Source organism: Biomphalaria glabrata, chromosome 12 (genome assembly GCF_947242115.1).
Source record: "Biomphalaria glabrata chromosome 12, xgBioGlab47.1, whole genome shotgun sequence".
NCBI classification, from domain to species: domain Eukaryota; kingdom Metazoa; phylum Mollusca; class Gastropoda; family Planorbidae; genus Biomphalaria; species Biomphalaria glabrata.
Genome location: NC_074722.1, coordinates 27,706,204 through 27,719,560, shown reverse-complemented (window position 1 = coordinate 27,719,560; position 13,357 = coordinate 27,706,204). Strand labels below are relative to the sequence as shown.

General features: G+C 38.7%; 1 protein-coding gene across 1 annotated transcript; it reads left to right on the top strand.

Moving 5' to 3' along the window:
- Nucleotides 1-9,393: 9,393 nt before the first annotated feature.
- LOC106067807 (uncharacterized) lies at nucleotides 9,394-10,455 on the top strand. Its single transcript, XM_013227075.2, has one exon. It carries the CDS (start codon nucleotides 9,394-9,396, stop codon nucleotides 10,453-10,455), a length of 1,062 nt encoding a protein of 353 aa, XP_013082529.2.
- The last annotated feature ends 2,902 nt before the right edge of the window (nucleotides 10,456-13,357 follow it).

Genomic DNA, 13,357 nt, shown 5'->3' with positions numbered 1-13,357 from the left:
TCTTCATGGGTAGACACTGGGAGGACGGAGAAATCAAATAAATCAATCTAATCAGAACATAAAACTAAAATGTTATTTAACCTTGGTTAGGCCAATAATAGAATTATGCATCCTCCGTTTGGGACCCCTCAACTCAAGAAAACATTAACAAAATGGAACAGACACAAAATAGAGCAGTGAGATTCATAACAAATGAATATTCACATTTGACTAGAGTAACACATTTAGTAAAATCACTAAATTTAGAAAGCCTTCAGGAGAGAAGACTCAAAAGTAAAGTAGCAATTATACATAAAACACCATAATCTTTAAATAAAAAAATCTAATAAAATACTAAGAAAGTCCTCTGCAATTTGTACGCCAGTTTAAAAACATATCTTTCAATATTTTTATTGTTTTGTACAAGCATTAAAAATGGGAATGAAACCAAGTTATCACTAATTGGTTTGCTGTCGTTTTAAAAAGTGTGCACAATAAAATGTTACAGTTTATTTTTACACATAAAATGCAATGAATTGAAAACAAAAAGTTCTCTAGTTGACACATGCTAATATAAACCACCAGTGATCAGTACTTAGGTAAAGCATCTATATATATAAATCTCTTCTTCCCTCAACAGTTTTGTCGAGTAGTAAGGAGTAAAGGAAAGATCACTCTGCGGATAGTCCACGAGAAAACAAGAGGGCGGGGGGAGAACACGTGGTCACAACACAGCAGGGCAGGACCTTTGCAATATCACTCTTTTGTTTTTTTATTTCTACCTCACGTTTAAAAAAAAGGGGTGGGCTGAAGTAATGTGCGCTCGAGTTTGGACACAATGGAAAGATCACTCTTTTATTTTTGCAACTCGGACGGAGGGAGTTATCCTAATTTAAGAGCGAAAAAAAAAGAGAATTTTCGTCTGTATATTTCAGGAGATTTGTATGAGTTTTCAAAAGATTTTAATAATTTCCTGATATTTCCAGGACTTTTTCGTATATTTTGCAATTTCAGGAGATTTCCAGGACCTCCTGACAGGAGGCCGCGGGAAATCTGTTATAAGTTATAAAATGGTTTAATTTAATAATTTATACACCTAAAATTAGCGCGGGTCCTATAAAAGTGATGTGCCCACTGAGGTCGCATAGGTTGCAGTGGCCTAAGGTTGGCCCTGCAAAATAGTGGCGTATGCTACGCCGCCGGTCGACTAGTATTCTTTAAAACAACACGGACCCGGTTGATTTTCATTCCAAGTGCTATGGTATGCGAGAGGTTAGCGATTGATTGTGTAGGATGCAACAGGAGTGACATTTGGTCTTAGTTAGGACAGACGACTCCAGAAACTGAGCTAGAGTTTGTTAAAAAATATTGTTACTATGTCTACTACATTTATTTCATTTTATTACCAGTTGGTTTTGTCTCTATTATACTAAAGATTATGTTTAGTATTGTTCACAATGAAGTAACTTAAGTCATTTCAAGTTTATTAGTTAAGATATATATAATACGGCTATGGCGGTTTACCAAACTACCGACAGTTTGGTGGTATAAGTCAACGACCGGCAACAACACCAAGATGGATACATGTCCGTTGTGTTTGTCCATGCTGTCAACTCACTGACTGTTGGACAATTGGGCTTTCTGTTTAACCTTATCAACAATGCGGCGTTCGCAAACAATGGACATTGGAAGCTCTGAGAACAACTCCATACCGAGTCTTTCTGTAGCGAATGTTGGTCTCTCCGGTAATGTTGTACAATACAGCTATAACTAACGCCTTAAATTGCCGAGGAGAGGTTCATGTGCTAGTTTCCTTTGTTGAGATATCGAATCAACAAACCAAACGCCTAAAGATATCTGCTCAATGCCAAAGATATCTGAAGTATCATCACCAAATATCCAGCAAATGCAGTTAATTCATGATGCTGCAGGTCGTATTTTCGGTTGCTTGCTGCTGCAAGTGATCCACTGATCCAAATCAACTTTTTGACTGAGACGATGACATACGAAGAACTTTTTTATAAAGTTATTTCCTCTGCCATGAAAAACTGGTTTAACCTGCAATTTTATTAAGCGCTTACGCCGACCGTAACACCATAAGAAGTAAATACTGTTATGACTTTGCCATGCGCACCACCATCCAGGCTAGTGCAGAGATGCGCACTTCTAGTAACCAAACTAGAACAGGATGTTGACATGAAGAGACTAACGATTTCTCCCAAGTAGAGAGCCAATATGGAGATGCTGTACTCAAGGCAGATGCCCTTTGTGTTTGTCATGTCTCTATGTAAATAAACGTCTATGTCCTCGTTGAGTTGCCTCACTTAAGTTATTACAATTGGTCTCAGAAGTGGGATTATAGGCAACTCAACGAGAGGAGGTAGGCTTTGATTACAATGACATATTTGAAGCTATTACATCAGCTCTCAATTAAAGAGATAAGACAAGAGCTTCGAGACCGAGGTTTAAAACCTGTCGGTAGCAGGGAAACGCTCACGGCTCGTCTGCGGCAAGCTCTGATCGATGAAGAGGAAGATCCGGAGACCTATCAATTTGAAATTGAGCCTGGGATTGTTGATGTAATGGGCAAGATCCAAGACTGTGGGGATGCATTTAAGGAACAATTGAACATGATTAGGAATAAGATGAGGAGCATGATGTGGAACAAAGTAGATGAAGTGTGTTGCCAGTAGAAGGCCAAATAGACCAAAGTGATAACATTGTGTCGCAAGCAAAAGGAGGAATAAACTCGTTAAGGAAGGAGCAGTTGCCTGGTCAGGACTGTGGCTGCACAAACAGTGGTAATGGAGGCGCTGGGGATTGGAGCGCTGTCTGTGACTGTGTTGTGGGCAAGTCTGGCGGGGATGACTTTCATGTCGAGAAACGTGACAACGATTGCTGCGACGATCGCAATGGGATATACAGAATTGAAAGAAAAGAAACAAATGAAGAAACTAGAGAAGTCTGTTATGAGCCTGAAACTTTTGTTCCTGGTATACCTGCAACGGGCTGGACAGATCAAGACAACGTTGGGTCTGCGTCCAAGCTTGCTGCTGTGGACCTTAAAGACCTCTGTTTATCTGTCAGTACCTTTCATAAGAACTCAAGCCATGAAAGCCTCAAGACCGTTTCTGATTCCTTGCCTTTGATGCCGTCGAGGGAAATTGCGAATACGGGCCCCAACAATGGCCGAGACAGAAACAACGAATTTGACTTTGGCAGCGGCATAAGAGAGAACTCGATGCTTGGCAACTGCATCCAGACGATTGACATGAACTGTATATGCGGCGTCCTGCGGGGACAGTGCCCATGCCAAGATACCCAGCTACAAGACCTGAACTTGTCAGAAATGTGTACTTCTGCCCACATCAGTGAAAGTGACTTGAACGGTGGTGAATTAATCCCAGCGAAACCTGATGTAGTGATGGATGAACATTACAAGGATGCTTCATGGGCATGCCTTACAGATGAAGCTGAGAAAGACTATGTGCTTGAAACCATGGCTAGCTGTGGGCCTACAACTGTGTCACGACACGTCCATGGAAAAGGTCCGCTGACTCAGCGTCTTAGAACAACAAACCTGGAATCTACGGTGATCACCACAACATCCAATTGTGTTACGTGGCTGGCAACCCTGACCTCCACTAACTCACCATGTGTCAGCTGGCTGGCATCAGCGACTATCGTCATGAGGTCGAAGCAGCGACCACGATATCGCCTCAAGCGTAGACTTGCCAACTGGAAGAAGAGGAAGCGACGACCACGGGAAACTGTGCAGATGGCTTTGTGGGCAACAGACACCCTAACGTCTGTGGTTCCCACCGATCGACCTCCACCTGAACTGTCAAAGCTCCACTGCAGTGTTTCTTTTCGGGACGAAAAGTGCTAAGACGGGGGCAATGTTATGACTTTGCCATGCGCACCACCATCCAGGCTAGTGCAGAGATGCGCACTTCTAGTAACCAAACTAGAACAGGATGTTGACATGCAGAGACTAACGATTTCCACCCAAGTAGAGAGCCAATATGGAGATGCTGTACTCAAGGCAGATGTCCTATGTGTTTGTCATGTCTCTATGTAAATAAACGTCTATGTCCTCGTTGAGTTGCCTCACTTAAGTTATTACAATACGTTTACCAAGATGACTCTACTCTTCACTCTTGTTCAAAGAAACTTTCACATCGAAAGACAGCTGGCAAGGATTGCTATTCCAAGGAAAAAACAACCAAACAACATTATCATTTATCATCATGGAAGAAGGACCTCCGTGCTGCCTTTAGGCGCTCAGTAAACACAACTCAGCTCGAGTCTCCTTCATAGGTAGCCAAATCAAGTTCAAGCGTACTTAGCCTCTCGACCACGCATCCCAATATAATAAAATCTAAAACTATGTGCAAATGAAAACAAATCGTCACCACTCACGTGCCATAGAATAGTTCACTCCCTTTATAGTGCAAAGAATTACAAGCCTACAATAAAGCGTACGTGAACGGCCATCAGGTACTAATTAACTGTATCTAGTTTCTTACATTAATAACTTATTCTTGCAACTGTGCTTTAGTGAAACCACTTCCTGTTAAACTGCTACTTAGAACAATTTAACTGATTTGAATATAAAAATATTGGCTAATATTTGACTGCTCAGAATCCAGAGATGTGCATGTCTACGGTAGGCCCTCAGTGCATAAAACCCTGGGCTAGTCTACTGCAACACTAACTTATCCTTACAACTGGACTTCAATGGAAGCACTACTTGTTCAGTTGCTAATTAAAAGTTAATTGATATGATGGTGCAAAACATGGCTGGACTTTTCCTACTCAATCTACTCCTGGGGAGTGCATATGCACCACCTTGCACCCCAGTGCGGGCGCCCATGGTCTTCATAATAGTACAAAAATATTTTTTTAAAAATTTATGACATTGAGTAGGAAATGAACAAGCAAAAGAACAATTCAGCATAATGTTAGATAATTAAACTTTAGGTAAGCGAAATACCTTTCTACTTTCTCACCTGCCCCCACCAAAAAAGGAGGCGGATTCATTGTTTGAAATAATACTTTAACAGTATTATAAATATAAATAATATTTAATATAAATAATACTTTAACAAGTTTATAAATTTAAAATCTTGCAATCATTCCCCACGTTATGTTCAAATAATAGAGCAAACAATAAACTTTTAACTTTTTCTTGTTGCTGCCATAAGCCAAAGAGGCATTGCTGGTACCCAGGAATGCAAAAATCGTTTTGAAATGTTTAATGAAACAAATCACTTGAGCTCTCGAGTTCGAATTGAAGTCGTAATTTTTTACAAATAAAATACATTTTAAAAGCTCTAACGACAACCTTGACCCAGACACCATCCCATTTGTCCATCTTACCTTCCCAACAGGCCCACACAGAACAGAACGACAGAACATCTTGGGGCTACACTGTAAGTACTTGCTTGAAAATCGCTGACCATAACAAAGAAGCCATGACAGAAGAAAAGCAACAAAACAAAGAGAAAAAAATTAGTCCAGCACGCTCAGTTTGTAGATGGACTTATCTGGCTTATCAGCGACATGCGATGTCACAGAAATGCAGATCCAAGGCTTAAGTCACCTGGATGCCTTAAATAATTCTGATTTTTCATTGATTTTAGGTGTGAATCTATAAATCTTTGCTTTTTTTTTTCATTTTTAGCGGCCCCCGAAAGGGTAAAAGACGCTATTAGTTTTGTGCGAAATGTCTGTCCGTCTGTCCGTCTGTCCGTCCGTCCCGTTTAGATCTCGTAAACTAGAAAAGATATTTAAAATCCGACATCACAATATTTTACACCATTCAAAGTTCTGATGCAACGGCTACTTTTTTTTTCTGAAAGCGAAAAAATCTAATTTTTAAAATCAGTTATGCAAGCATTTTTTTTTATAGAGAAAAAGCTAATTAGTATACATTATAAGTTAGACCTAAATTAAAAAGAATAGTAATCTTGTAAACGTCATTTTCGTGAGCAATTTTTTTATTGCGGAAATATTTCCTTTTTTTTTTTTTGAGCATTCGAATAAGAGATTGATCCTTTTCAAAACAATTACATCTATTATAAGACTTCAGTTAGGCCAGGAGAGGCGCGGTAGCTGAGCGGTAAAGCGCTTGGCTTCCGAACCGGGGGCCCCGGGTTCAAATCCTGAAGAAGACTGTGATTTTCAACTTCGGAATCCTTAGGTGCCTCTGAGTCCACCCAGCTCCAATGGGTACCTGATATTAGTTGGGGAAAAGTAAAGGCGGTTGGTCGTTGTGCTGGCTACATGACACTCTCGTTAACCGTAGGCCACAAAAACAGATGAACTTTACATCATCTGCCCTATAGACCATAAGGTCTGAAAAGGAAACTAGTTAGGCCAGGTTCACATCTAACTTTGCATTCACTTGCACCTATCCTTTGATCTGCTGTACCGTTGGGGCACTACACAAGATCTGTCAACCTTCTTTGTCCATTCTTATCTCTCATTTGTTTTTGATATAATTTCATTTGGATTTTTTTTCTGAAAATATTGAAGCCTGCCTGGGTGGACCACTTCGGGGGCCGATTTTGAGTTTGTGTTTCCACATAAACTGTCTTTGTAATCTAGTTTTTTTCACATGTTCCATCATATTCTAAAGATATTTACATCCTAATATAAAGCCGCAGGACGATGGGGGATTGCCATGTGCAGGGTTCGAACCCAGGAACTTCGAGACAACTGGACGATAGTCCAGAGCGCATACCAGACGACCAGGTAGCCATCACAGGAGCCGATTGAGAGACTGGAAGGTCCTTTTATGTTTTCTTGGTACATTGAGAACTTGAACTCTCCATGTAGATATAGGGGATTGACCATAAATGTGACTGCATATACACTATCAGCACACGTCCTCAAGTTCAACTATAGTAGCTGTCTCGTTCTGAAGCCGCATGCAACCAGGTGCTCTCTTCTAATTGGCGCCTAAGCTGGTCTTTTAAGCGTTTCCGTGGGACACCTCTGTTGCGTCGACCACCTTTTAGTTCACCAAAAAAAGACTGCCTTTTGGCATACGTATGGAGGGAGGGGGGACGACGTCTGAACGTCTGTTTGTGAATAGTTAGACACTAATTTACAAACACCGGATTTTTACATAAAAAGTTATCTTTCTTTTTGAAGAAATGTATAATCATCCAAAGTAACGGAAACTCCCTTTGATTGAAATCAGTATTTCGCATAATAATTATAGCAAGAGGCACATAAGGAATCAAAATGCAAAGAATATGATAAAACACATATCAAAGCCAAGTTGCCTACAAAAAAAAACATAAACTCATGATGCATCAAGATCCTAGGTCTTTTTGAAAGACGAAAGATATTTAAACACTAATTTTTGGAATACGCTGTTCAAGCCTTTACATATTAAAGTCAAGTTATTCACAAAAATCATAAACTAATGATGCATCAAACTCCTGGGTCTTTCTGGAAGACGAGAGATGATCTTCAATTATCCTGACAGATAGTGAAACAATAGTTTTTAGAATAAGCTGTTCAAGCTTGGAAGAGAAGTTCTCAGCCCTTCCTCAAGTTTGATATGAAAACAATGAACACTCATGTATCGTTATTTAGAAGCTAACTGTTAGCGTATTTTTCGTGAACTATTTTAAGATTATGACCGTTATTGGTTGGTGTTGATCTATTTAATTAGTGTATCTAATGTGGTTGATACCAATCTTCGTTAAATCAGTTCAATGTTGAATGCTGGTAAATCGTTGACCATGTCGAGACTGGCTCAGAATTTCTAAGTCATTCCTTTTATTACTTTTCATCAACGGCAAGATGGATAACAAAATAAAAAAAATCTAGAATCCACATTCCTTTGATCGATCATAGCTACAAAGTCTGGAACCAAAACCTATGGCCACTGTAGAGGAATATTGTTACATTTTATATTTATATTTTTTATCATTACAGCAATAAGTTGAGACGTTAAAATACAACTGAAAGAGCACTCGAGTAAACTGAACGTGGGTACTCTAGGCGGCAATAGACTATTTTGTATTGAATCTCCAAGAAATTTACACCTATTAGAAAACAGATCGATTTTTGCTGCATTAACTTCCGGTTTTTTATACAATTACCTTTTGAGATCTGAAAGAGCTTTTTCTCATTTCATTCACACATTTTCACTTTCTATGACAAAAGATTAGTTTTAATATGATCTAGAATCTTTGCCAAATCCATTGTAGAAAAAAAAATAAATATTATTCTCAAACGTAGAACTGGAAAAAAAAGGCCAATATTTTTAGCGTTCGAAGATGATAAGAGATGTAGAGATTTCCGAAAATGTTTTACACAACAGGCAGTCAGTTAGTTGCCTTCGCTTTTAAAGAGAAGCCAACTCTTAAGAGTATAAAGCAAAACAAAAGTCCTTTGCAATAAGTTCTAATTACCTACATCGCTCTGACAATGGGACCTCTAGAAAAATGTCATTATAGAGAACATAGGACAGCATCAATGTTAGAAAATAATAAAAGAGAACAAAATCTAAAGAGGGAGGGAGCGGATAGTGAAGCTATAAATAATTTAAAGGGTTTATCTTAAAAAGAAATGCCTACGCCCCCAGGACAAGGACGCTGATCTACAGATGGTAAGACCCAAGTCCAAATTAATACCCACCAAGAAAGCACTTTTGTTTAAATAGGTAGCCTTCTACTTTTTAAAAAATTGTTCACAGGAATTTTACATCATTAATTTCCTGCTTCACGAGAGAAAAGAAAATACAACTCTATAATTAACAAGAGGGGAAATATTGATCTTAAAGGTTGAACTTTTAATTGGTAATGGGAAACGGTAAATATTTAATTTTCTTTGTGAGACAGAGTACAAGATATTGACAAGGTAGACAAAACTGTGTCATGTAATGATAGGTAAAAATATTCTTAGACTGCAGTGTTAGAAATTAAAAAAAACAACACCTAAGACAATATTGATGAACTGCACAGTTCAAGAAGTAATTACAACCAAGCTTCTTTATAATTATCAATGGAAAACTTACAATAGTTTTGATCTAACAAACTATAAATAATTATCTTCTTTTCTTCTCTGCGAGAACCAGTCAGCACAGTTGAAACGCAATGACAAAAATAACACCTATCAATGGTTGATTAATGGACGGTCAATGTATAGCATAAAGAAAAAAAAGTACAGGTAATGTTTTACATGGAGACTTTTTTATAGCTATTGTTACGGTGATTTTGTTTTAAATATAAGACATTTTAATATCAGTATCCTATTTGTTTTCACTTGAATGTGTCTTGTTTTTATAGGTGTCTCAAGATGTGAGAAGTTTATTTTAGTGTTATTTTGTTTTAACTCTATGATATTTTGTTGCAGTAATGTCAAGACAAAAGACAGCCTTTTCTAACTGGCATGTCTGATTACACCATGAACAACTTGACCGAGACAGAAAGTCTCACTTTCATGGAAGATGACGCTTTGACAACAAATGACATTTACATGACCATTGTCTTTGTCAATGTCATCATCTCCGCCGTCATCGGGCTCACAGGAGTTGTCCTCAACCTCATCAACATCACAGTCTTCATCAAAATGGGCTTCGGGGAGTTCACTAATGTCTCACTGATCAGCTTGGCAGTGGCGGATTTCTGGGCACTGCTGTTTCTCTCCGGCATCGTAATCCTATACAACCCCCTCATGCTTCAAGTTGCCGACATTGGGATGATTGACACCATCTGCTACTTAGCGGTGGCCACCCCTCACGTCTGCTTTCTGGAGATTTCCGGATGTTGTAATTGCCTCTTGGTTCTGGAGCGATTACTTTGCATCGCACTGCCACACCGTATCAAATCACTAGTTACCCCGAGACGAGCTCTCTTGGTCAATATCTCTATCTATATCTATATCATATCTATTAAAATTCTTGTGCATATTGGATACGCAGTATCGAATACAGAGTTTCAGTCTGAAGGCAATACCACTATCGTTTCAGATCCGCAAGCAATAGGCAAAACAATGGACAGTATTTCTAACGTACTCGATACCTTTACCCAACTCACCACATTTCCACTCATGGTGGGCCTGACAGGGGCAACAATTCGCGTCTTCCAGAAATCATCCGAATGGAGGCGCACGGTTACTTCCCCTACTCAAAGCAACGCTATGTCCAAAAAAGAAAGAAAACTGGCCAAGATGGTTCTCATCATATCCTCCGTGTACCTCGCTTGTATTTTCCCGTCTTTCTTGACCGCGCTCATCATCTTGGTGTTTGATAATTTGAGCATGACCTCCAGAGAAGTTTTCTTTGTGACTTTCACATTTCTGTTCAACATTGACGCCATTAACTCGACCTTGCCCTTCCTCATCTATTTAAACATGAGCAGCAAATTTAAGCTTTCTTTCAAGTCTCTTTTTACTTCTTCATTCGAAGGAATAGCTTCCAAAAGTGCATTTCGGCCCTATCGAAAAGAATGAGCCTGTAATCTTGTGAGACAGGAGATGGTAGGATATGTACTGGGCTGTTTTAGTTCTAAGAAGCAAGTCTAACTTACCCTTGAAGCCGTATTACTGAAATTTCACACAAATCTTGAATAAAGCTTAATGCCATATCTAAATACAGCAATATATATTTCCCTTTTCTAAATATACTAAATTGATTAATTGCTACTAATTAATTAATTGGTTATTTTTAGTATTGATTCGTGGGTTGTCATCGACAATGAATAATTCTGCTAAGTTTCGAATTGATCCGAGAATAGAAAGTGTAAGAGATAACGTGGAAAAAGAAAATCCTGGCTAACAGACAAATGGCACGAGAAAATATATGCTTTGTAAAAATCTATGTAGAATTATTTAATTATAAGAAGTCGAATGATTGACGTATCTCCCAATCTGACCTAAGAGACAGCTGCTCTCCCCATACAGCCAACACACGTGATTCTCTCTCCCCTCTCCCTCGGCCGTTCACCCCCCCCCCTGTATCTTCTCACTTGCATCAATTTTAATCAAAGTTACAACAAGACAATAGAGACAAACATACACACAACATAACAACAAGTAACACAATACTTTTGTTTTATTAGAGATTTTCATGAACAATTTAAACAAGGTTACAAAAGACAGTTTGTGTGGAAACACAAACTCAAAATCGGCCCCCGAAGAGGTCCACCCAGGCAGGCTTCGATATTTTCAGAAAGAACATCCAAATAAAATTATGTCAAAGACAAATGAGAGATAAGAATGGAGAAAGAATGTTAACAGATCTTGTGTAGTGCCCCAACGGTCCCGCAGATCAAAGGATAGGTGTAAGTGAATGCAAAGTTAGATGTGAACCTGGCATAACTAGTTCCCCTTTCAGACCTTGTGGTCTATAGGGCAGATGATGTAAAGTTCATCTGTTTTTGTGGCCTACGGTTAACGAGGGTGTCATGTAGCCAGCACAACGACCAACCGCCCATACTTCTCCCTAACTAATGTCAGGTACCCATTAGAGCTGAGTGGACTCAGAGGCGCCCAAAGATTCCAAAGTTGAAAATCCCAGTCTTCACCAGGATTCGAACCCGGGACCCCCGGTTCGGAAGCTAAGCGCTTTACCGCTCAGCCACCGCGCCTCCCCTGCCCTAACTGATGTCTTATAATTGATCTAATTGTTTTGCAAAGGCTCAAGCTCTTATTCGAATCCTCAAAAAAAAATTAAAAAAAAAAATTTCCGCAATAAAAAAAATGTTCAGAAAAATGGAGTTTATAAGATTACTATTCAAATTAAATTAGGTCTAACTTATAATGCATACTAATTAGCTTTTTCTCTTTAAAAAACTGCTTGCATCAGAACTTTTAATGGTCTAAAATATTGTGATGTCGGATTTTCAATATCTTTTCTAGTTTACGAGATCTAAAAGGGACGGATGGACAGACGGACAGACGGACAGACGGTCAGACGGACAGACGGACAGACATTTCGCACAAAACTAATAGCGTCTTTTCCCCTTTCGGGGGCCGCTAAAAAAACAGAACATTAAATCAATCCATTCGAGGTTAATAATAAATTAAGTTTTATATAGAAAAGAGATATCAGTTTGTTCAGTATAACGGTCATTTTCGAAATTTCGATTGATCAAAAATCATATGATACAGAGCAGGTTGTCTTCGCTTGTTATTCTTTCCATTGAGAAACAGACAAACGTCTAGACTGACTTGTTACTGACATTTCTACTTAGAAGGCTAGAAAAATGTTAGTAAATAAATGTTTGGTATATTTTCTGTTAAATAATGAACGTAGAACGTGTTTTCATGATGAAAATGTTTATAGTGGGAAATAGAATTAAATTATGCAATAAAAATAAAATATTGCTTTAATATATTGCACTACTTTCATGCTTATAGCATGCTCAGATCGCTATGATCTAATGTCATTTGTGGACCAGTTGGGGAACGGGGTATCTAGGAGAAGGTTTTCCGTGCTGCCTTTAGGTGCTCGGAAAACACAAGTCTGCTCGAGTCGGGTGTCCATCCTCAAGCCCCCTCTAGTCGGCCAAGCCAAGTTCAAGCGTACTTAGCCTCTCGACCACGCTTCCCAGCAATAGAACTCATCAAACATTTCTGTATTCATTTGAATCACCTTTACGTAGTTTAAATTCTGTTCAGACATTGTACAAACATAACTTTAAAGACACATAACTTGTTGGAGTCTTAACTGAATCAAACGTAATGACATAATTAGGCCTACTTATAAAAAAAGGGCTACACTAGGGTTCGGAATGTCTTTTGGTAAATGTGCCAATCATTCAGATTACTCAATTGTTTTGTCAAAAAACAACATTCCGTATTATTATGGGAGAAGGGGGCCCACCAAGATATTCTTGAACCCGGGCCCACTGATACCTTGCTACGCCACTGGTTATAGTTATACGCCTATAGCGGTTTAATTGTCTACCAGCAGTTTGGTGCAAAGAGTCAACCTGTCCAGAACACCATGACATCTAAATAATGTGGAAGCTTAAATTGTTTATCTTGATGTAGCCTAATTATAATGGTCCTTTTTTTTTAGTAATCCACTATAACACGATCCCAAGTTTACCTTAGTTGTACTAGTTATAGGAAGGTCAATGATTAAATTCATGACAATATTATCTGATATTTCGGTGTAATTCTAAATGAGGATAAAAAGACATGTATTGGTGTTTAATCTTTATATGTATAACTGTTGACGAGTTTACAATTAGGTGATTGTCTTACGCATCTGTAGTAGTCTGACAAGGGAAGAGTGCTCTTTTAGATAGTTGAGAAAATCGTACCTTATATCTAGTCACAAAGCTTATATCAGCTCACTCTACCTGTCTGCCTGTCTGTCTGGTAAAAAGTTTATACACATTATTTC